At 41.0% G+C, this 23,136-nt stretch overlaps 1 protein-coding gene across 4 annotated transcripts; it reads left to right on the top strand.

Annotated features, from left to right (window-relative positions):
- The first annotated feature begins 2,776 nt into the window (after window positions 1–2,776).
- On the top strand, window positions 2,777–22,985 carry cluh (clustered mitochondria homolog). Of its 4 annotated transcripts, XM_020708302.2 has the most exons (28): window positions 2,777–2,947; window positions 3,058–3,221; window positions 8,563–8,756; window positions 9,456–9,627; window positions 10,353–10,496; window positions 11,274–11,401; window positions 11,498–11,652; window positions 11,999–12,124; window positions 12,443–12,590; window positions 12,675–12,767; window positions 12,921–13,355; window positions 14,438–14,697; window positions 14,792–15,213; window positions 15,829–15,930; window positions 16,284–16,384; window positions 16,470–16,622; window positions 16,710–16,772; window positions 16,870–17,114; window positions 17,201–17,285; window positions 17,361–17,514; window positions 17,630–17,769; window positions 17,841–17,921; window positions 18,001–18,126; window positions 18,221–18,342; window positions 18,418–18,511; window positions 18,595–18,729; window positions 18,806–18,879; window positions 20,292–22,985. In XM_020708302.2, the coding sequence occupies exons 2-28, from the start codon at window positions 3,101–3,103 to the stop codon at window positions 20,416–20,418; spliced, it is 4,200 nt and encodes a 1,399-aa protein (XP_020563961.1). In that variant the 5' UTR covers window positions 2,777–2,947; window positions 3,058–3,100; the 3' UTR covers window positions 20,419–22,985. The 4 variants fall into 4 exon arrangements, with proteins under 4 accessions (XP_020563961.1, XP_011480902.1, XP_011480903.1 ...); XM_011482600.3 differs by having other exon boundaries at window positions 2,777–3,221; window positions 14,792–15,207; XM_011482601.3 differs by having other exon boundaries at window positions 2,778–3,221; window positions 14,792–15,126.
- Window positions 22,986–23,136: the final 151 nt, after the last annotated feature.

Raw genomic sequence — 23,136 nt, 5'->3', positions numbered from 1 at the left:
TAAGGTTTAAAATGAACATATGTTCACAGGGAAAACTTTAAAGACACAGAATGTCTGTCAAATTAGTTTTCCTTCTTTGTCTTTCACCTACCTTTCCTTGAGGGTTGCCACAGCGAAAACATCTACCTGAAAACATCTACTGACATCTACTGACATCTGCAGAGGTTGGACCTGCCAGGTCCAACCTCAGCACCCTTTCACCAACACAACACTGTCTCTACTCGGAATTCTGTACCTGTAGTTTGAAGACATTTCATCATTTTAGAAAACGCATCTTTTTTGTTTTGGGTTTGAGTTTGATTTTATGTTTCATTTGAGTGTCATGAACTCATGTTCCCAGCCTGCATGGGCTTATATGACACTGGAAGACAGAATACAGAAAATGGCTATCACAGAAATAAAATAAGGATAAACAATACTTCACCCAATCAGAGTCTAACTGAATACAAAGTGTCTATTCTTATTGTCCATGCCTTTTCCAAAAAAGTTGTTTTTTGGGAATAAAAATCCCTTTTTAAAATTTGGCCTCTATCACAACATGGGGATTAAAAATAATTTTCACAAAGGTGACATCTCTTATAAAAGATATCCCAAAGTGTTTAAAACTGACAACACTTTGGCACAAAAACTACATTTATCACTTTATTGTGAAAAACACGGTTGGAATTTTCAAGGACTTAATGAAAACATTAATTTAAATTTAATATGTGAATCTATGAAGTGGAAGTATATATTACTTATTTCTAAGTCATGTTTTTGTAAATGTTTGCAAATCAGAAGTACCCCTCAGAGTGAAGGAAAGCCTCCCTGGGGATAAAGATGTTCCTGCTTGAGAATCACTGTCCAAAGCGTTCTAGGGGGAGGCAGATGTATTTGAACAGCACGACTCATGAGTCACACAAAAAAACGCAAACTAAATGGACAAAAACTTCAAAGTAAAACTGCCAAAACTGATTTTTAGCAATTAATAACAACAATCTGTTATAAACTAATGAGGAGAGAATAGTGCAGATTAAAGATTTTTGGCTGTCCCTTAGTAAAAAGTTTTTCATTTGAAGTGTATTTTATTAAGTAAACGTAATAAAAGTATAGCAAGTATACTATGGACCATGTACATGTTGTGTGGTAAGTCATTCATTCAATCTTCTAAACCCGTTCTGTCCCTTTTTGGGGTCACGGGGCTGCTGGAGCCTATCCGTCGCCAGTCTGTGGTAGGGCCACAATCACACACCCATTCACACTCACATTCATACTTAGGGACAATTTAGTAACCATTTAGTAACCAATTAACCTTCTTGGAAGCTGGACTCCCCGGAAAAAACCCACGCATGCACGGGGAGAACATGCAAAATCCACACAGAAAGGTCCCCACTGGTGTTCTGTTTCGGGTCCACCAGTCGGGACTTGAACTAGGTGTTCTTGCTCTGAGGCAAAAGCGCTAACCACTGTGCCACCATGTACAAAGTATACTAACAAATCACTACTTCAGACTAAATTAGAATGTTTTAAGTTTACATCATATAGATACTATATAAGAAAGTAAACTTCCAGTATATGGCCACACTTTAGTATACTCTAAGTATACTTGTTGTACACTTAATTAAATAGACTACTTTTTGTTGAGGGCTGAGCTCAAAAGTATTGTTCTCAGCTTGGATTTAACCACTGTCAGAGTTAAACTTGTCAAACATCAACAGGAAAACAGTTCCAGATTTTGACTGCATGAAACTGAAATGCCACTTTATCCTGTTAAGTCCGGATTCTGGGTAACAGCAGTGCTGGGCTTGTCCTTGAGCTCCTTGTAGCCCCAAGTGGTTCCTTTTGGACCAACATGTCAGAGATTTACTTTTTGTACTAAGTACTATTTAGTACTTTGTACTAAGCAATGCAGACGTTTACACCGGCAGAGTTGGTTTAACGTGTTCTCTGAGTGACTGAAAACTTTTGCAAAAGCCTGAAGACAGAACTAATGTGGTTGTACTTCCTAGTCTCAGCCAGAACCCCAGAAGCAGTTATGGTTGAACTACAGATACCTTTACTGAGTCCAGGAAGCAGACTGTTACAGTTGCACACAAAGTCTGATTTAGACACCGTACATTTAATTCTGGCAATGTTTATGAGATAGTAAACATAGTGCTGTAGACATAGATTTAATGTAACTGTTTGTTTTAGTCTGATAATTACCCCTAGATATCTGTTAAGATTTGTACATTTTATAGAGACTTAAAGGGAACAGTGAGTAAGGTTGAGTGAAATGTGTCATCTGCATAATTTGGATGGAATAAAGTATTGCTGAGCATCATCAGTAAGCCAAGAAGCAGTCTACACAGATTCAACAAAAGAGGCTCCAGTAATGTAAATGTATTTCTCTGTTAAAGTGTATTTATTTTATTTTTTCACAATCGTTAAACCTTCTCTCTATTTGAATCTACAGGTCTTATTTGCTCCAAACTGTGTCCTTCCATTTGAAGTCACTCAGGAACATGTTAGCCATGGTAACCAAAAAAGATGACACTGAAAGTGGTTTGACCCTTCATTAAACAATCAGAGGGATGACTCCTTGGATGACTTTCTGGTTTATTTATTTTTAAATTCCCTCTTTTAAATACAAACCTCAAATCTAATTGGTCCAGTATAACAGTGACCGCTCAGCAAAGGTTTTTCCAGTAAACTCTTTATTTTTCCGTCTTACTTATTTTTTTTAAACATGGCAGTTGGTATAAAAAATAAAATTCTGAAATAAAAGTAACAGCAATTTGAATTATTAAGATTTAAACGGCTCCATTTGTGTGCATTTGATTGGAAAAAGTATACTACATGATTTGTCACATGTGGCTCTCCGTAGTCTCACGCTTAGGGGGAGGAGAGGCGCAAAGGCAAAGAGGTCAAGAGGAGGGGAGCACGAACCACGTGTGCTCCTTGCCATGTACAGCGCTGTCCTTCCTCGGTACACTTGTTTTTGTCAGCCTGCACCCCTCGCGTTATCCGAAGAAGCTGATTGGCATTTGTTGTTTTTTGTCTTATTTGCTGTTGCATTATCGCGCTCACACACCGAAGCAGAGCTGCGGGAAAATTTCTATCGCCACACTGACTGCCGACCATGGTGAGCAAGACAGATGACATCCCGGCGTCAGTGCCTGACTGTAATCCGGTTGATCTTGCGGATAAAGCCGGGGATGGAGCCCAAGACGGCGAGACACATCATCTGAAGGCTCCCTGCGGTGAGGCTGCTGCAGACTGCGCTGCTCACACATAAGGATCACGGTGCTGCGGCAGCACCTTTGTGGGATTTAATGCATGCACCAAGTACCGGTAACATCTGAAGTCTTAAAGTCAAACCCAAGGTGGTGGTGGTGGTTAACCCCCACCTCCCTCCAAAATCACCTACTAGACAGTTAGTTTAGATGACCGATCTAGTATGTCTGCTGGTTGGAGCAACTTCTCCAACCTCCACTATATTGTAGAGATTCGTGTGGATCCCACTGACTTTCTGCCAGGCTGACCCAAACAAGATAGCCGCAATGCTAGCAGTTAGCTCCTTCGTTCAGTGTAGCCGGTGCGAGGCTAGCCGGCTAACGGTCAGACTTTTAAGCCACGTTTACTCCCAAACTGCAGCGTATTGTGTAAGAAACGAGTTTTTTTGTTTCCTCTGTTGAGGCAGACTTGTTCATCAAAGCGCATGTCAGTTCAAGTCACTCACTGCTCACCCTGACACACGTGTTCGGTAACTGCGCGTCAGGAACCGACTGAAGGTCACCTTCAGTGGATTCTCCCACTGCACTCACACACACAGGGGTGTCTTTAATACCTCTTTATGTTTGTTAAGGGTTCACTGTCAGACAACCATTGTGAATTACTATCTACATAGGTATTACGTTCCCAATAGGGCGCCGTGACCGGGATGTGTCTACATTTTGTGCACACGTTCGTGAAAACGCACACCTGCTTTCTTTTCTCTCCCCCCTATGGAGGAGGACTATTTCGGTTGCTCCTCCTTTGACCGGGAAGCGGAAGTTGGTTGTAGTAACTAAGTCATGGTGGCATGTGCACGGTGACAGGGAAGGTTACCCTAAAAATACATGAGCTTTCATGTAAACTGGTGAGTAAGACGCGCAGAGAAAGATGCCGCGAAGGTCGCACTGTCACGGCAGAGTGTGGGGAGAAAAGTGAAGAGAAAGGAGGCCCGGTGGCTGTTTGTGCGCATTTTGCTTTTGGGTCATGGTGGAGTCTGCAAACTTAATAGGACAACTTTGGGGCTTCCTTCAAGCTTAGACAACAACGAACGAAGGGTTCCTTTAAAAAAAACAAATCTGTCTCAAATAATTTATCTCTCGCAAGACATTTTAGAATGGTTATTGAAGGAAAGTTTGTTTTAGTATTATTTTTTTAATACTAGTTTAACATGTGTAGGAGGACGTGTTTCCTGTATTGCTGTGAATGGTAATTAAACCATTATTATTGATCTCAAAGGTAAAATAAAAATCCAGACAAAAATCAGTATACTTGTAAATTGGAGTTTATTTTATTAAGGAAACTTGAGTATAAGTATAGCACATGTACTATAGGCCGGGGTGATCAAACTTTTTGACAGAGTTTAAACACTTGACAAAAGGACAGGACTAGCAGATGTGGCGTGTTTTGGTCATCCATAAGAGAAATAAATAACATGGAATCTGGACAAATACATACTGGGTTTTTTTTTTTTTTAATTAATTAATATATATATTTTTTAATCAAACCTTTTGGCGTTTTTATAACTGTGGCTTTTGTTTTCATTTGTCTGCATCAATTGGTTGAAGTCCCTCAGGGAAACTTGTAGAAATGCTGCGTTTCATGTAGTGTTGGAATGATTGGGAAAATGACTGTCTCTCTGACTCGAAAAACACACGTGAATGTTAGAAAAAACAACAAATTTCCCAACACCGCAAGAATTCAGAATAACCTTATTTGTGATGTACCATCTATGGGGAGGCATCAGAATTACAGGGCAAACAAAATCGATAAAAAGGATTATCAATATGATATATTCCAGTCTGGCGGATCAGGTTAAATGGTTAACGGGTCACATACTGAGCTGTAGTTTGCCCAACCCTGCTATAGACCATGTTTGTCTATAGTTAGTCTATAGTAGTATAAAAAAAAGCTAATTGGAAGATTTTTGCTAAGGGAAGCTTTTAATTCAACTTGCACCGGCCAATCTGTCAAATTAATCGTTTGGCTTATTTAATCTTTTTTATTTTTTTCCTAGAGAAGATGCCTTAAGCATTAATTAGTTAAGGTTTAACCGGTCATCACTGTTTGTAGTCATGAGGTGGTGACAAAATTGACTGAGCCATCTGTTAGTTAAGATAGTAACAGGACCAACTCGCAGTGGGAGTCTGAACACACGTGTTTACACCAGGGTCACTCTCAATGGTTTTAAGAAGCTTATTGCTTCTGTGAGGTGAACATTGGCCTTGATAATCACATAGTCACTGACACATTAGCACAGTAGCTTAAAACTGCTGCAATAATGAGCCATGGCGGTTTGTGTTTTGGTTCTTCTTTTTGCCGTTAATTTTTTTTTTTTTTTAAATGAAGATGGTTCTTGGATTAAAAATGAGAATTCAGTCTCTGTTTTCCGTGGTGGACAGAGAAGGTCCAGCAGGCAGGATTAGAGAAAGGCCTTGTGCTGTTTTCAGGGCTGTCAGTCTGTTTAAGGTTTCCATAGCAGTAGCCATGGTCCCTATGTCAGGGCTTTTGAGTGGGTAGACAGCAGGCTGTAAAGCAATATTGTGCACTGAAATAAGGTGTGTGTGTGTGTGTTAGAGTACAGACATGCTCTTTCCTTGAATTCTTTTTGGAGTCCTGGCTTGTTTCAGAGGACAGAGACATCGTCTGCAGTTGTTTTTTGTCTGATTTGTTTTATTGATTCATTCCTTTGACCTCGTGAGAGGCATCCAAATGCCGGAGAGTGCATTACTTTGAAATCTGGCCTGGCTTAAACTAAACCTATGTTTTGTTTTTTTATTTTTATGGATAATGACCCATACTGAAATTGTACATGCCCATAAACCCTTTTAACCAAATCTGTCCTAAAAATATTTTACAGACCTAGTGGTCCACAGAACACATTTCTGATGTACTGTTACACAGATGTCACCATGGGTTCTGATGGGTAAAAGGCCTCAAGTTGTTAAAAAATAACATTTTAACTTTAATAAGTGAGTTTTTTAATCCTCTGTAACATATTAAAGACCCACTTGGATGAAAATTGTGTTTTTGGGTGTTTTCAACATGTTTTTGTGGCATTTGTCTGATGATGGATGACATATTAGAAAGAAAAGTGAGCTTAAAATGGCATTTCTGAGTAATTCTTCATTCAAGTCATTTGAAAAATATTGTATTTGTTACGTAGAAAAGACAATGGGCAGTTCACAAACACCCTGCCCCATTCCATTCTTGTGCATTGACTTGCAGAAAAATAAATCCATTAAGGTCTTTGTTTTCCCCGTCTGAGCGCTGATAGTGGTAGCCATTTTTGGTGCACCTTTAATGTTAGGTCAGGGGTTATGGGGTTGTAAGCTAGCGGGTAAATGGATAGCTTTTAGTTTTGGGTGACGGGAAGGGGAGCGTGCTTATTCTGCGCCAACAGTCCCACCCACAACTCAGGTGTGAATTTCTAATAAACTAAGGCTGCTCTGCTGAAACTAGGAAACAACGGGTTTTTTTTTTTTTAATTTTGGATTAAATGACAATCATAACTAAAAGACCACTGGGTATGCTTTTACAACAGACCAAAAGATAATCAGAGTGGGTCTGTAAATATCGTCTGTAAATATTGTTGAGTCAAAACGGTAACGCATTCCCTTGCTAACAGGAAAATAATTTATAGTGGACTGTTTAAAACTCACATGGCGGCACAAGAATAGTTCTTTCTAATGGTGTCAGACATGAAGTTTTTCCTGTTTTTAAATTATAGGAAGCTCCTTTTTCATTTTTTTCGTAGAGTGTTCAAAGTGAACACAGGCATTCGTGTTTCAGTATGAAGCAATCAGCCCTTCGGACATGAAAACGCTGCTTTTATCTTGTTGCATACACATAATTTGAAATTTACAATATACCAAAATGGCATGGCGATTGTAGGTATTTGTGATGTTTGTGTGTTCTTTTTAAATCTATATTTAATGCAAATTAAGTTAAAAAATAATTGAAAGTCAGAGGCACAATTGCATTTTTCAAAGAAAACATTTAAGATAATTTTGGTGGCAAAACCTTCATACTTTAGCATTCTTGTTCTAAAGTATTATTCTTCCTAAATGATGCCTGTCTGCCTGCATGGAATATTTATCAGAATCTCATTAAAGATGGTCTTCTTGAGTCTGCTCTGCAGTGAACCAAAAATCCTGCATCTTCTGCTTGTTAATCCACGAAATCCCGTTTCAGACACCGAACATTGAGGCACAAAATAAGAGATGAAACATTCATGCTGAAATCAAATACCACCACACTGGAGAACTGGACACCAGTCCCTCTCTTCTTTCTAGCGTCATTAACTTGTGTGAACTCTCTGAAGCTCTTGTGTTTGTTATTCAGAGCGTGGCCTGCTCCACCTCTTCAGTGTGTTTGTTCCCACCCGGGGCCCGCCGTCCAGCCACGGAGCCCCCGCCCCCCCGTTTTCAGCAACCCTGATGCTGTGCTACACCCAGCAATGAGCAAGGACGCATGATCTGGCAGCGGTTGTGTCTCCGTGCATGGCAGCGGTTGTGTCTCCGTGCAGAGAACACAGGCTGTGCTTTTCTCCCTATAGATTTACACGCCTCGTCCCCATCATGGTCCTCTCACTGAAACTCACAAGAAAATTATAACCCGTCTGTGTAACCAGAGGAGGTATTTGGCAGTGACTTGAGCTTTATAAAACAACCAGAGCAGCTGCTAAATGGCCCTCAGCTGACTTTCAGGTTTGGATTTGTAACAAACAATTCCCTCCTGTGAATACTAACCCACGATTCCAAGGCCTTCTGGGTAATTTCTCTCCACTTTCACAGTGTTGGTCTGTGCTGAGTTTTTCATGTACCGTAGTCCAATTGATTTTTATTTAGCTGCTTTTACATTGTAGACAGGCTTTTGCTCCAAAAGTATGTGGCTGAAGTAGCTATCAGTATGTTATAGAAATATTAGAATTTGAAATAAATGGGCCACTTCATTCAGAGCCAACAGTTTTTTCATCTTGTTTTATTGGCATGAAGATGATTTACTCTGCAGTGTTATAACTAAGGGTCACAATAATCACAAAAGTAAACACCAGATGTGAAAGGTGTGAGTTGTGAAGTTTCTTTAGCTTTAAGCCACAGTACTACAGCCAAAAGGCAGGTTTAGGCCACTTGCAACATGTTAGTGAACGCAGTGAAGCATTTATGGGTCAAACGGTTGGCGGTAAATACCTCTGGAGCTGAAAGAAGTGCTTTATTCGGCAGATATATGCAAAGTCATAAGAAATCCATCATGGCCAGAAAAATGTTGGCATAGTTTCAAATCTGTAAGCTTCCCCTCATTGTTCTTAACCCGTTTTCTAATTCACAGAGCACAGTGCAAAAACAGCCATGGTGAACGGTGATGGCGCTCATGACCATGCAGAGGAGACGGAACATAAGCAGGATGCAAACGACGAGGCAGACGCTGGCGAGGAGTCCAACGAACAGGAAGTTATAGTGATCCAGGACACCGGCTTCACAGTCAAGATCCAAGCACCTGGAACGGAGCCATTCGACCTGCAGGTGAGGACAGAGCTAGCTCACTCATGCCAAATACAATACCGTATTTTCCGGACTATAAGTCGCACCAGCCCAAAAATGCATTATAAAGTAGAAAAAACCACAGATAAGTCGCACTGGACTATAAGTCGCATTTTGACAGGAAATTTATTTGACAGAATCTGAGACCAAGAACTAATAACTTGCACAAACTCATATGACACAATCATAGCAGACTGTTTATCTCATAATTTCACAGTAATTCTTTCTCAAACCTATTTATTTATTCTTTTCATGAAGCATCATTGTCCAACTAATACTCTGTTTTCATCCTGTATTTGTAGAAACAGTTGTCATTTTTATTGCATTTCTGAATCTATGAAATCATTGGAAAATAGAATATTATATTTTTAGCCTTCAAGATCTTACTGTAAAAAACAGTTTGCTGATTCTCTGAGTCACTTAACATACCTCATACATCAAATTTAGCCAGGAACATCATCTCTGTTCCTCACAAATGAACATAACAGGAGGGTTAATAATGTATTTATTTCAATTTATTTTTAATACAATTCGCTGCGGAGTATAAGTCGCACCCTTTGCCAAACTATGAAAATGGGGCGACTTATAGTCCAAAAAATACGGTAATTATAATTTTCCATATACAAAATGAGCATCAGTAAATCACCTGACCTGCTCATCCTGATCTGTTTGATTTATCAGGTGTCTCCCCAAGAAATGGTGCAGGAAATCCATCAGGTTTTGATGGACCGGGAGGACACGTGCCACCGGACCTGCTTCTCCCTGCAGCTGGACGGAAATGTCCTGGATAACTTTGCTGAGCTGAAGTCCATTGAAGGCCTGCAGGAGGGCTCCCTGCTCAAAGTGGTTGAAGGTAAACTTCAAAACCATACAACATCACTTTTACTTTGTTTTAAAATTCAATTCATACATCGGTATTAAAGTTCAAATGTTTGTCTGCTGTGCTGCCAGGCATTGCATGCATTTCCTCCCCTGTGTGGATGTGTGTGTGCAAGTGTGTTCTAATAGGTGGAGAAAAGCAGCGTGAAGATGAAACTGAGTCCTGCAATTGAAAATAAAAAAAAAGCAGAATTGGGGATCAACACTTTCAGACAATCCATCCATTTAGTGCATGTCCAGGATTGAGTGCATTTTGCACAACAGGACAAAGGATCTTATGAGGAGTGTGTCCTTTAAATCTGTGTGTATCTGTGTTAAGTGAAGCCACGTCGTCCATGAAAGTGTCTAATATCAGGTGAACTATTAGGCAGATCCTGTGTCTCAGACATAACTCAGAGGAAGCTCTCTACAAGACAAAATTTCTGGCCTAATGGCAATTTTGGAAAGCAGTCATTGCTTTGCCCTTGCAGATGTAGCACTGGGGTTGACAGCCCTTGAATGAAGAAGTTACAAGAAAGATTTATGCCTAAAACTGTAAAGGAATTTTTTAGACTGTGGTTTTGAGATTTTAACGCAAGATATCTCAAGTAAAAATGTTTTTTTTTTCATTATAAACCTTTTTTTTCTCTTTTTACTTGGACAGCTGGTTATTTGCCTTGGAATCACAATAACTCTGCTTTAATACTGCTTGTTCATCAGAGCCTTACACGGTGCGTGAAGCTCGGATCCACGTGCGCCACATCAGAGACCTGCTGAAAAGCTTGGACCCCTCGGATGCCTACAATGGGGTGGACTGCAACTCGTTGTCTTTTCTCAGCGTCTTCACTGATGGAGACCTTGGAGGTAGGAGCCCAAAAAGGATTAAAAAAAAAAAAAAAACAAGCTACAGAGTTGCAGCAAATCATATATTTATACTTGTGATTACTATGGTCTCTTCTCTGCGTTGGGACTGAAAAAAACACCCTTTTCTTTAACCATTAGTTAAAAAAAAAAAAACATTGTGCCAATAAAACAGGTTTTTTAAGTTTTTTGGTCGGTTAGAAATGCTCCTTTTGGATTTATTCATTTATTTAAGAATTCTTCCCTTTGCTTTGTATACTTTAAAACAAGAAATTGTCATACTCTCTTAAGCTCTTATTTTACCGGTTATTGGTATCGCATAAGAACTTGGAGTTTGTTGTTCTCTAGAGTTAATCTCCATGCACCCTGCTCTGTACTGGGGTGAAGTTGTAGATGAACACAGTTCATGAGATCTTGGTGATTCTAGACTTCCCTGTGATTGAATTGCTGGCTGTTGCTTTCTTCCAAACAGTGCTCAGCGAGATTTCCCAGACTTTTCTTTGCTTTTACAGCTGTGAAAAGAAGAAATTGACACAGGAGCTGAACTAAATTTAACTTAAAGAACCGTTTCTCTTTGTGATCTTGGTACAGAGAAGATGCATTTTTGTAAACCTGGGTGATGTACATAAGATTGATAGTGTGTCCACTAGTTGATAGTGGGGCATGGCTGAAGTAACCACTGATCAGTGAAAGGGTTCCTGCTGCTGTTTCATGTGAAGGTGACTATAGATGCAGTAGTGAGTAACCAGACTCTTCTTGCTCTTTGCTCTGTTTTTGCAGAAAGTGGAAAGCGGAAGAAGAAGGGGAACGAGCTGGAGCAGATTGACTGCACCCCACCGGAGCATATTTTGCCCGGAAGCAAAGAGCGCCCCCTGTTGCCTCTACAGCCACTGAACAAGGACTGGAAGGTCTGAAGCACACTGTCAATGTGGTTTCAATCCAAAAGGAGGAATCGTTTTGTGGGCTGTGTGTGTTAAGTTAAACCATTGGACGTCTCCCTGCAGCCACTGCAATGCCTGAAGGTCCTGACTATGAGCGGCTGGAACCCCCCACCTGGAAACAGGAAGATGCATGGTGATCTCATGTACCTGTACATTGTGACCGTGGAGGAGCGCCACGTCAGCGTCACTGCCTCTACACGCGGCTTCTACCTCAACCAGTGAGTGGTCATTCCAAAAAGCTCATAGTTTTTCACACGTCTGAGAAGTTTCTGCAGCTGTGACCATGCAAACCATTGCTGTGCTCTTTAGCTTTCACAATGAAGGTATTTGTCAGCAGTGATGAGTACGGTCACATGATCCTCCCAGAAAGAGGTTAAAAACTTAAGAGCTAAAAACTTGTAGTGTAAGAAGAGATCACTTTAACTACTGAATTTCCTGCCTAGCAACTGCTTTTTGGGATTTTTAGTAGCTGTGGATTTTAACAAATCCTTTCATTGTTTAAACTTGGTGTATTTTTTTATTATTATTTTTGCTATGTTTAATGTGAGCAATGATGTCTTTCAGATCAACCACCTACACCTTTAACCCCAAACCGGCCAACCCCAGTTTTCTGAGCCATTCTCTGGTGGAACTACTGAGCCAGATCAGCCCTGCTTTCAAGAAGAACTTCACTGCCCTGCAAAAGAAAAGGTCCAATTCAACGTCATACTCACTTTGCTATTTAAGCTGCAGAGATGTTTAGTTGTCTTCTAACTTCTTCCTAATTTGGCCTCTGTCCATGACTGTGGTTAGGTTTTTTGTTTTTGTTTAGTTTGATCTAATTCTAAGCCAAACTATCATGAAGTTGCTCATTACATTTATTAACTTTAAGCACATGACTCTTACTGGCAAAACCATTTCTGAATAGTATCATTTTAGCTTCATGGGAGCAGCTTGAAGATGAGAAAACATTTTGCCAGAAGAGGAGAAAATCAATGGCTTCTTTCTGTTTGCCTATTTCTGCTTCAGAGTCCAGAGACATCCCTTTGAGAGGATAGCCACACCTTTCCAGGTGTACAGCTGGACTGCTCCACAGGTGGATCATGCGATGGACTGCGTTCGGGCTGAGGATGCCTACACCTCCCGCCTTGGTTATGAAGAGCACATACCTGGACAGGTGGGAGCAGCCTACCTAACAGTACGGGTTGCAGTTAGGACTGTCCAGTAGATTCACCTTTGTTTATGTTCCACTCACCTGTAGACCAGAGACTGGAATGAAGAGCTGCAGACCACCAGAGAGCTGACCAGGAAGAACCTGCCTGAGCGCCTGCTGAGGGAAAGGGCCATATTCAAGGTACGGTTTCCATCTTTGATGCTTTGATGCACGCCACAGTGCATTGTCAGTGATTTGCAGGTTAACCTTTGTTGGATTACAAAACCATCAGGTTCAAAGGATATCCTGACTCAAGTTCTTAATCTTTAAGTTGTAAACTTTGGACCTCTGCAGGTTCACAGTGACTTTGCAGCTGCTGCCACACGGGGTGCCATGGCTGTAATTGATGGTAACGTAATGGCAATCAACCCCGGGGAGGAGACTCGCATGCAGATGTTCATCTGGAACAACATCTTCTTCAGTCTGGGCTTTGATGTGCGGGACCACTATCGAGAGCTGGGGGGTGACGCAGCTGCCCACGCCGCTCCCACCAATGACTTGAACGGAGTGCGAGCTTATGGGGCGGTGGACGTGGAGGGCCTCTACACTTTAGGGACAGTAGTGGTGGACTACAGAGGCTACCGGGTCACGGCCCAGTCCATCATTCCCGGCATCCTGGAGCGTGAGCAGGAGCAGAGCGTCATCTACGGCTCCATTGACTTTGGAAAGACTGTTGTGTCTCACAGCAAATACTTGGAGCTGCTTGAAAAGACCAGCCGGCCGCTGAAGGTGGGGATCACCAGTGTTTATCACATTTGATTAATATGACATTTTTCTGAAGTCAGCTTGTGTTCTGCTGCTGCTCAAACAAAAACACATGGAGGGACGTTGAATATTTATGTTATTATGAAGAACGCCTTTGTTGTGATTGTATCTAACACACAACCAAATATCTCTAAGAACTTTTTTTATTTTGTGGTAACATTTTAATTTTTTCTTTCGGGTGAAGTAGCTTTATTCAAAGCTCGTCGATTTGCTCGACATTGATGTAAAGCTTGGATGGTATATTAACTGACAGGTCATCATGAAATCTTCAGTTTCCAAACTGCCTGTTTGATGTTTATGGATCACAGACCTGAAAAACTTGATCTTACATCATCTTCTTATAAATCACGGGGATCGCCACACTTAAACAGTCATTGAGCAAACTGCTCTGACATGAGGCCCTGTTGACAATCTGATTTGTTCTTCAGAGCTCTGGGAATAAACATTTCCTTCTGACTCTTGAAGAGTTTGTAGTCCTGAAACTTCCAAGTGAACATCAGTTTCTCTTTTCCTCAAATTCCCTCTGGGGTGGGCTGAAGTCTGTGATGAGCTTTGATGGTTAAGGGGAGCCAAGGTTTCAGTATACATCCTGGGTGGTGTTGAAGCCAAGTCTTAATTTATCACAGAGGTGACCCAAAGCTTTCTGACATGTGCTCCCGTCTTCTAACGGTGGTTTAAGAAGACGTTACTGAGATCAGTGATTATAGCTGCTTCAGTTGTTCTGTTCCTCCTATAAGCTGTTGTGCAATGAAAATCTACCAGAACTGTTCTTTTTAAAGCATTTGGAGACTGAATATTTGCTGTGTAGCTTCCGAAATACAGATTTGCTGCCTGTGCATATGAATGACAGCAGCATCTTTTTATTTGGGTAATTGTAGCTCAAATTGTTTTTTGTTTTCCCTAAAAGTTTCTGAGTGTTTCTTTTCACAAGGAATTTGATCTCCATATGACTCTAAATCTCCCACCTTCATTTTCAAACCGAGTTTATTTGCAAGTCTATCAGCAGTTTGGTCTTATCAAACGGGGTTTCTTTCTCTGAATGTTAGATCCAGCGACACAGTGTTCTGAATGAGAAGGACGAGAAGGTGGAGCTGTGTTCCTCCGTCGAATGCAAGGGAATCATTGGGAATGATGGCAGACATTACATCCTGGACCTTCTTCGTACTTTCCCCCCCGACCTCAACTTCCTCCCAGTTGACGGAGAGGAGCTCTCTGCGGAGAGCAAGCGGCTCGGTTTCCCTCGTCAGCATCGTCATCGCTTGGCTTGTCTTCGCCAAGAACTCATCGAGGCCTTTGTTGAGCACAGGTAGGTGCTGCGCTTTCCCTCTTTTGTCAGTGCAGAGGTGACAGATGTGTTGATGGACAGTTTTACGACCTTTTTTATTTTTTTTATTTTTTAGGTATCTGCTTTTCATGAAGATGGCAGCGTTGCAGCTCATGCAGCAAAAAGCAAACAGAGACTCTAACAAGACAGATGCTCCCGCCATCACTGAAACCTCTGACACCCCCACAGTGACCAGTGCAGACACAAACCAGACACAGACTGCTGCTGCTGCTGCAGAGCCTTTAAATGCAACAGAAGCCTCCACAAACAGCACAAGTCAGACGGACAGCAGTGCCCCTGCTGCCTCACAAACAGGAACTGAAAAGGAGGAAAGCTCCTTGAAGTCCACAATAATTGGGTCTCTAGAATCTGCAGCCACCCAGAATGGGGAATGCAAAAGCCCACTGGAGGGTAAGGATCTTGAGGAAACTATTCCAGGATTAGCTCAAGCCAAAGAACTGGCGGAGACCTTAGTTGCCGAAGATGGAGCAGGTATCGGTACGTCTGAAAGTACCCCAAAACGCTAGGCTGCAGAAATGCAAGGAGAGCTATTCTGGTGGATTCAGTTAAACCACGATTAAACCGAAAGAACAAATTCTTGATTATTAAAGTATTTCATCCTTTTTTCCACCTGATTAGCTGTCACTGCTCTCGTCTGAGCCTGCATTGGGGTAGACGGTTGGCTCCGTTACCAGCATGTGGTCCCTTTAGGATTCAAACCAATGAACTGATAGTTTGTGGATGTTTTTATTAATCCAAAGGTGTTTGAGTTCCAAAACGATAAAATTTCAATTAACCCTGATTGACAAACGAATTGCATAGTCAAGTGTCTCCTAAAAATCAAAAGGTGGTGGCTTTCTCCTCTGGTAATCTTTGTGGTTTGCTGTTAACAGGGTGTTTTTGGCTGCCTCTGGATTACTAACAACAATAAATTTAGTTTGTTGTTGAGTTTTTCCTCATCTGACCTCACCTGCTTTCTGAAGAATAGTATGATTTTAAAATTGTCAACTTTTAGGAGCATGTGACAGATGGTGAATGCAGCTGACCATCTCAGATTTGTTTACATCTTTTTGTAAGAATAACATGTACATTTATGTTCTCAATGACGAGCAGATCCCAAAAGCCGGGAAGTCGTCCTCAACGCCTGCAGAGCTGTTGGCTCCATCAGCAACACGTCCTTCGATATCCGTTTCAACCCAGACATCTTCTCTCCAGGTGAGCCTGAAAACCAAGAGGAACCTTCTCGTTTATAGTTGGGGTTGACAATTATTTTAAAAAACGTGTCAAGGTTATACTTGTAGCTATAAGACATTTTCCTGTAAATTAGAAAAACAGAATTCATTATGGGTCACTCCATTGGTTTCTTTATAATCTACGGTAATTAACCCCATCTTTTCACCTTGGATTCATCTTTCTGTTTGTCAAATCCACCTTTGCGATCAAGAAAAAAATCTTCTTCCAACTTGTGGTGTTCTACTAATGTCTTTAAACATTACTTAACAAATACTTTGTTTGTATTGAGTTGCAGAAAAATCCCTTATTTTGTTAAATATCTGTACGTTCTACAGGAGTGCGCTTCCCAGAAGACATTGCAGAGGACATCCAGAAGCAGAAGCAGCTTCTCAAAGATGCTGCTGCTTTCCTGGTTTCCTGTCAGATCCCTTCACTGGTCAGTAAAACAAGAGTAATCTTGTAAATAAACATGCATTTAGGGAGGTGTGCATTGAACGAGTGAACGTGTGGTTTTTAACCAGATTAAAGACTATTTGGACCACAGCGCCCTGCCCATGGACGGAGCCACACTAACGGAGGCTTTGCACCAGAGAGGGATTAATGTTCGGTATTTGGGGACAGTTCTGGAGTTTGTCGACAAGACTCCAGCTAAAACTCAGCTAGAGCACTTTTATGTGAGTCTGGTTATCGCCCATCTGAAGGACTATGCTCCTTTTAGTCCCAAAAATAATCATCCTGATTTGTTTCCTTCTTTATTGCAGAGAATAGGGATCATGGAGCTGATCACCAGATGTGCAAAACACATCTTCAAAACATACCTTCAGGTTTGTAGAAAAAACAAAAGCCTGCAGGTAATGTTGCTGCCTTAAAAGACGACCCCATCTTTATCCTGAGTGCTGTCTTTGTTTGGTCCTTCTGTAGGGAGTGGAGCTTTCGGCTCTGTCTGCAGCTGTAAGTCATTTCCTGAACTGCTTTCTGAGCTCCTTCACTGACGCAGTCGCACATCTACCTCCCGACGAGCTTGTGTCACGGCGCAAAAACCGCAAGCGCCGCAACAGGGTCCCAGGGGGAGGAGACAACACGGCGTGGGCCAGCCTGACCCCCAGCGAGTTGTGGAAGAACATTGCTTCTGAGGCCCAGAGCTACTTCTACTTTAGCATACACTGGTAAGAATCCATTCCACTACAGGCAATAAGAATTTTCCTCCCGCACTTCCAAACATTAACAAACATTATGTCTGATATTTCCTAAGTGAAAGTGTCGACCAGGTTGTGGAGAAATATGGCCTTCAGAAAACCACTCTGCTCAGAGAGATTTCAATCAAAACTGGCATCCAGGTAGGACAGTTTAGGAACCAAGTGTTAGGTTTTTTTCTTTATTTCTGTTTCTGATCAAGTGTCTTTTGATGGCAGATTCTGTTAAAAGAGTACAACTTTGACAGTCGCCACAAGCCCACCTTCACCGAGGAGGACATCCTGAATATTTTTCCTGTTGTGAAACACGTCAACCCCAAAGCCTCTGATGCCTTCCACTTCTTCCAGAGTGGACAGGCCAAAGTGCAGCAAGGTGGGTGGGGCTCCAACAGGATCACTGTCCAGATGCTGTCATGCATGAAGCTGCTTTAGGAACCATGACTATTTTCTGAAAACCGTGTATTTACAGTCTGATATTCTGTTTTAAGGTTTTCTGAAAGAGGGCTGTGAACTTATCAACGAAGCCCTTAATCTCTTCAATAATGTGTATGGAGCCATGCACGTGGAGATTTGTGCCTGTCTGCGCCTGCTGGCTCGCCTTAATTACATTATGGGGGACCACCCTGAGGTAAGCACGAACCAACCACGACTTTATTTTTCCTTTCAAAGCCAGAACCGACATGCGTGTTTTCTGTGCAGGCTCTCAGTAATCAGCAAAAGGCAGTTCTGATGAGTGAGCGAGTTCTCGGCATCGAGCACCCCAACACAATTCAAGAATATGTGAGTTTCCAGATCCAAAACTTTCTGAAGTGTGCTCAATGTTCAGAATCCTTAACTGCTTGTGCCCTCGACTTCTCAGATGCACCTGGCTCTGTACTGCTTTGCTAACGGCCAGCTCTCCACCGCCCTGAAGCTGCTTTACCGCGCTCGTTACCTCATGCTCCTGGTCTGTGGCGAGGATCACCCAGAGATGGCACTAATAGATGTGAGTAAACGTCAGGGTTTTTAAAGTTGCATAGCACATTTTATATAGAAAACGGGTTTTAGACTGTTGATTTATCCGTTTTGGTGTTTTACAGAGTAATATTGGGCTGGTGCTGCACGGAGTGATGGAGTACGATTTATCTTTGAGATTCCTCGAGAACGCCTTGACCATCAACTCCAAGTATCATGGAGTCCGGTCCCTTAAAGTGGCTCTCAGGTGGGCGGACGAGCATCATGTTAATGTTCAAAATGGAGGCTCTCTTGATGTCTGACATTGGTTTATTTCGTTCAGCCATCATTTAGTTGCGAGGGTCTACGAGAGCAAGGCCGAGTTTCGCTCTGCTCTTCAGCATGAGAAGGAGGGTTACACTATTTACAAGAACCAGGTATGCATGTGAGAGGACGCACATTTCCCTGTGGAAGGTTTGCCATGTTCATTTATGAGTTGTTCCCCTTCTCCTTCCCTCAGATGGGGGAGGCTCATGAGAAAACCAAGGAGAGCTCAGATTATCTGAAGTATCTCACCCAGCAGGCTGTAGCCCTTCAGAGAACCATGAATGAAATCTACAAGAATGGGTCCAACGCCAGCATAATGCCCCTCAAGGTGACTGCCCAGACTCATTCAGTATTCAGTATTAAAATAGCCCGCAGGAATCCATTACCGTTGCTTTGTTTTTCAGTTCACTGCCCCCAGCATGGCCAGCGTCCTGGAGCAGCTCAACATCATCAACGGCATCATCTTTATACCACTGAGGTAGAGTCGGGAGCAGTAGCTCTGTTTGTGCATTTTGATTTTCATTTTTTTAAATTTACAGTTCACTCTGACCATCCTCACTTCTTTAAACATTAAACTATAAATCACAAAATGTATGCTAGTCTTGGGTATTTTTATATGTTTTGTTTGCTTTTTAAACCTATTTCTAACAAATGTTCATACTGAAATAAAGACGAAAAAATTAGTTGGACTGTGGGAAGTCATCATATTGCCACATGACTTTCAGAAGTTAAAACCATCTGTTTTTATCAACTACAGGGGTAGATGAGATACAAAGAAGCTTTATGGATGTGCAAGTAAATTGCCTTAAAGGGTCTATATAACGCTATTCTTAAGCCTTTTATAGTAGACTTAATCAATGTATATGATAATATATTACCTTTGGCACACTAAAGAACAAGTTTTTTTTATTAAATATTAGTTTTTTTCCCAAAATGGAAGTAAGATGTCTTGATCTCTGAGGTGCCGGCTTTCTCTCCTTGTGGTTGCCGCCCATTTCATGATGTCATCCTGGAGCCGGCCTTTCCAGCGTGTTTGCGTCTCGCCCACAAAAACATACATCCAAACTTTTGCACTCCAAACTTTCTGTCGATCACCGCTAGCTCCACGGAAGAGGGTGGGTTTGTGTGTTAGCCTGGGGGCGGAGCTGTCAGTGCAGACTCTTCCTGGAAGGGGCGGGTCCTCACGTATCTATGTCATAATGTGAGAACACACAAAGTTTTGTGGATTGGGAGGGGCTGGTGCCCATAAAGCAGGTTTTTAGAGGAAAGCTCAAGAGATGCGTGAATGGATCAAAATACAGCTTTGGGGTTCTTTACAGTGAGGATTGAACATTATTATACACTTGGAGCTCAAAAAAGTTGATTTAGCATTATTTAGACCCTTTAAGTCTCTAGTTATGTAGAAACTATTTTTCAAACAAAAACATTGAAGTGGATGAAAATGTGTTTAATATATAATCAAATTGTTTGTATTCTTTAATTAAATCTAACTGTTGTGCATCAAAATTAATTTGTTTTAGGCGGTGAAAACTGCAACTGTTCTAGAAAAGGATGTCATGTCAGATAAATGCAAATGCTAAGAGTTTGTGTGTTAACAATTTATTAGTTGTTGTTGGAGATGTGTGGAGTTGATGCTTCCTTCACTCTGGTTTATCTTGAGCACGCATGTAGTAAAGAAGCATGCGGTGAAATATACTTGTGTATGGAAATCGGGGTTGAGATAACCATTGCAAAAAAAAAGTAAATACTTTATGTTAAAGTGATGGGGATGTTATTTTTAAGACCGTCACTATCGCTGAAAAGATCTGACACGTGACTTCGAGGTGTCTTCAAAGGACCTTAACCTCTTTTTTTTCTTTTCTGTTTTTTTCATATTGATTTTTTCTTTAGCCAAAAGGATCTGGAAAACCTGAAGGCTGAGGTGCAGAGGAGGCATCAGCTGCAGGAGCTGGGAAAGACTGAGGATTCCACTGAGGAGAACCCAATGGAAATAGAAGATAAAATCCCTATTGATTAAATATTTCAAAAACCTTCAGTAAAGTACTGCAGGCTATAGAAAACTGTATGAGCTGTAGGATAAAGTACAGAAGTTTCCTACAAGATATAATCGGGAGGAAGAAGATGAGGCAAACCGCATAAAATCAGTCTGATGTGCAATTTCAAAGACAACGTGGTGACGACGTCACTGACTGTGTTGGCTGCTGAGAAATCTGATTGTTTTGAAGAAGTTTCAGTAGAGTCAAGGAGACCAAGAATGACCATGACCTTGTATACCAGCGCCTTATCCACTATATTTTCATCCCCAGACCATCTTTTTCGCAACTCAAGCTCCCCACAACCCTGCAATCAATTGCCTACAGAGCCTCAAAGATCTATTGTTATGTAGCTCCCCTGTTATCTCCCCCAAAAAGGTGCTTTGTGTGAATGAAGCATCCACCCTGTCCTACAACTCAGGGGTTCTTTCTACTGTGCACTAAGACAAGAGAGGAGTCATTCAATTTCAGATTTTTGTTTTTAAGTGGGGCTGTAGAATGTAACTTTCCTTCATTGTGGCTTTTTTGTTGCCACTTTGCAGCAGCCACTCATCCTTTAGACACACCTGATGGTAAATGAATCTGAACCTTATTACACAGAATGTTCCCAGAGGAACACCTTCCCATTGCAGTGTTTCTGAGTTTAAGTTCCTCGGAACAGACAAATGACGTGAAGCTCTTTCTCCCCTTTCATTTCATTCATTTTCTTTCTTTTCGATTTTTTTTGTCAATTTTTTAAGTAAATGGATTTTGTTTTTTGAGAATCAAGAAGGCAATGATGCTTGTTGATTAGCAGTTAATTTAAGCCATGCTTGTTTTATAGAAACTGTATAGAGGTGTAAAAGATGTGTAAATCTCTGTTGGATTTAGACAGGTACTTAATGGAGAAGGCAGGTTTGAAATACGTCCACTTTAAATCTTAGTTCTCTATATAAAAAGCTGTGCGCAATCTTCTATTTTTACACACTAAAGGAAATTGTGTGCTTGTGTATGTGTGTCTACGTGTAGTCCAACAGGAGACCGTTGCTGCTTTCTGCTACTGCGTAGTTAGAATAGAGGCTGCAAACATTTGCTTTCCAAATGTTTTATACTTCTACACAAAGTGAAGCGGTTAAATGGCTGTTTCCCCATCGATCCCACAACCTTCATGGCCACCAATGGTGTAAACGTGCTGACATGGGAAGAAGGCACTCCGGTAAACCTTTTCTCACCATCACAGGTGCTCAACGTTGGCAGTAGTGACGCTTTCACTGGAGCTATAGGTGGTTTGTTTTCCATTAATTCATCGAGTCTTCTTTTTTTTTTTTTTCATGTATCAGACAATATCTAACCAAGAGAGGAGTTTCAGTGCACTTTCTCTTGCTGTGTATTCACAGCATTATCGGACATGGACAGAAACAAGGCTGCCTCATGTTGCTGCACCAAAAAAAGAAAAAAGCCTGCTTAAGGTTTGTTTGTATACATTCAATGCTGTATGTAGATGTATGTGATTAAAGCAATAGAGAGGTGGCAATGGAGACGATTTTGATGGTTTTTACTCGACTAAAGAAATGCAAGATGGTGACTTGATGTACCGGCGGAATCGTGTGAAAATAAAGAAGACAAATGCAGAGCCAACCCCCCATGACTGGAAGATGGGTTTTTTACTTTTTTGTTTTTTTAAACAGGAAATACCTTGCAGCAGAGCAGCATTTATGTTTGTCATATCTGAACGGATAGTGGGTGCTTATGGGTAATACTTAACAATATACACATCTTTTGTTTGCTTCCAGATTTCCTCATCTGGGTCTCTTGTGGCACATTTTGAGATTTTTGTTTTAACCTCATTTTAACTTGATTTTCTGCCTACCGGGTCTGCTCGCTGTTATCAACATCCTCCACTAGGTGGCAGAGCAACCCTTTTCCTACCAGTCACACAGACTAAACAAAAAACTATTGCAGTAGAGATGGGCATATGCTTTAGTGCTTCTTACTTAATATATCAATAGTTTTGGGATCAGTTGCAATCTCCTTATCAATAAATTTAAAGGTTTGGTGTTTGTTTTAAGTAAATTTGCAAAGAATTATTGATGCACCAACTGGAGATGTTTTTTCTATGTTTTAACGATTTCTCCTAAAAGTGCAGCCTTGAATACAATAACAAATGAAAAAGTGAAGTGTAAACTCTACTGCACATCAATTTTAAAAGATATGACTGTTTATTGATGTGCTATGCAGTCAGTGGCGACTGTTTCACTTACTGTTTGAGATCCTGTGGAAAAAACAAGGTTTAAACATGTTTTTTTTGTAATTGAAGAACAAATCTGTGTGGAATATTATAGCTATTTATCCCCAATATGAACTTCAGTGATTCCCACCATATTCATTTGTTGTGTCTGCAACGCTATAAATTATGTCTGAATGTTTTATATGGATGAAAAATCTGCTCAAAGGCTCCTTGTATGCATTGTGGGCAAATCTGCTTCATCTGATAGTGTGTGGTATTTGTTGCTTTCTATTCTACTTTCTTTGTCTGAGTATGGGTTTGTATTAAAATAAAACTTGTAAAATACTTGCTTGGGGATCCTTTTTAGACTTTAAACAAATAAGAACTCAGATCTTAAGTGAAATCAACAAGGGCTTATATCAATAAGGCTAAATAAGTTTAAGTGAAATGTTCTAATTAGATTAATACTTTAGTTAACTAATAAGAAGTGGTCTAT

The sequence above is a fragment of the Oryzias latipes genome, chromosome 13 (assembly GCF_002234675.1).
Source record: "Oryzias latipes chromosome 13, ASM223467v1".
Taxonomy (NCBI): domain Eukaryota; kingdom Metazoa; phylum Chordata; class Actinopteri; order Beloniformes; family Adrianichthyidae; genus Oryzias; species Oryzias latipes.
Note: the sequence above shows the minus strand (reverse complement) of the source record. Positions and strands in the feature narration are given on the sequence as shown.

What these genes read in the sequence shown, in the direction of transcription:
- cluh (XM_020708302.2), top strand. Translation starts at nt 3,101, where the DNA reads ATGGTGAGCAAGACAGATGACATCCCGGCGTCAGTGCCTGACTGTAAT. An exon ending in CACTGATGGAGACCTTGGAG is followed by an intron (nt 10,497 to 11,273) that starts GTAGGAGCCCAA and finishes CTGTTTTTGCAG; the next exon opens with AAAGTGGAAAGCGGAAGAAG. An exon ending in GAGGCCTTTGTTGAGCACAG is followed by an intron (nt 14,698 to 14,791) that starts GTAGGTGCTGCG and finishes TTTATTTTTTAG; the next exon opens with GTATCTGCTTTTCATGAAGA.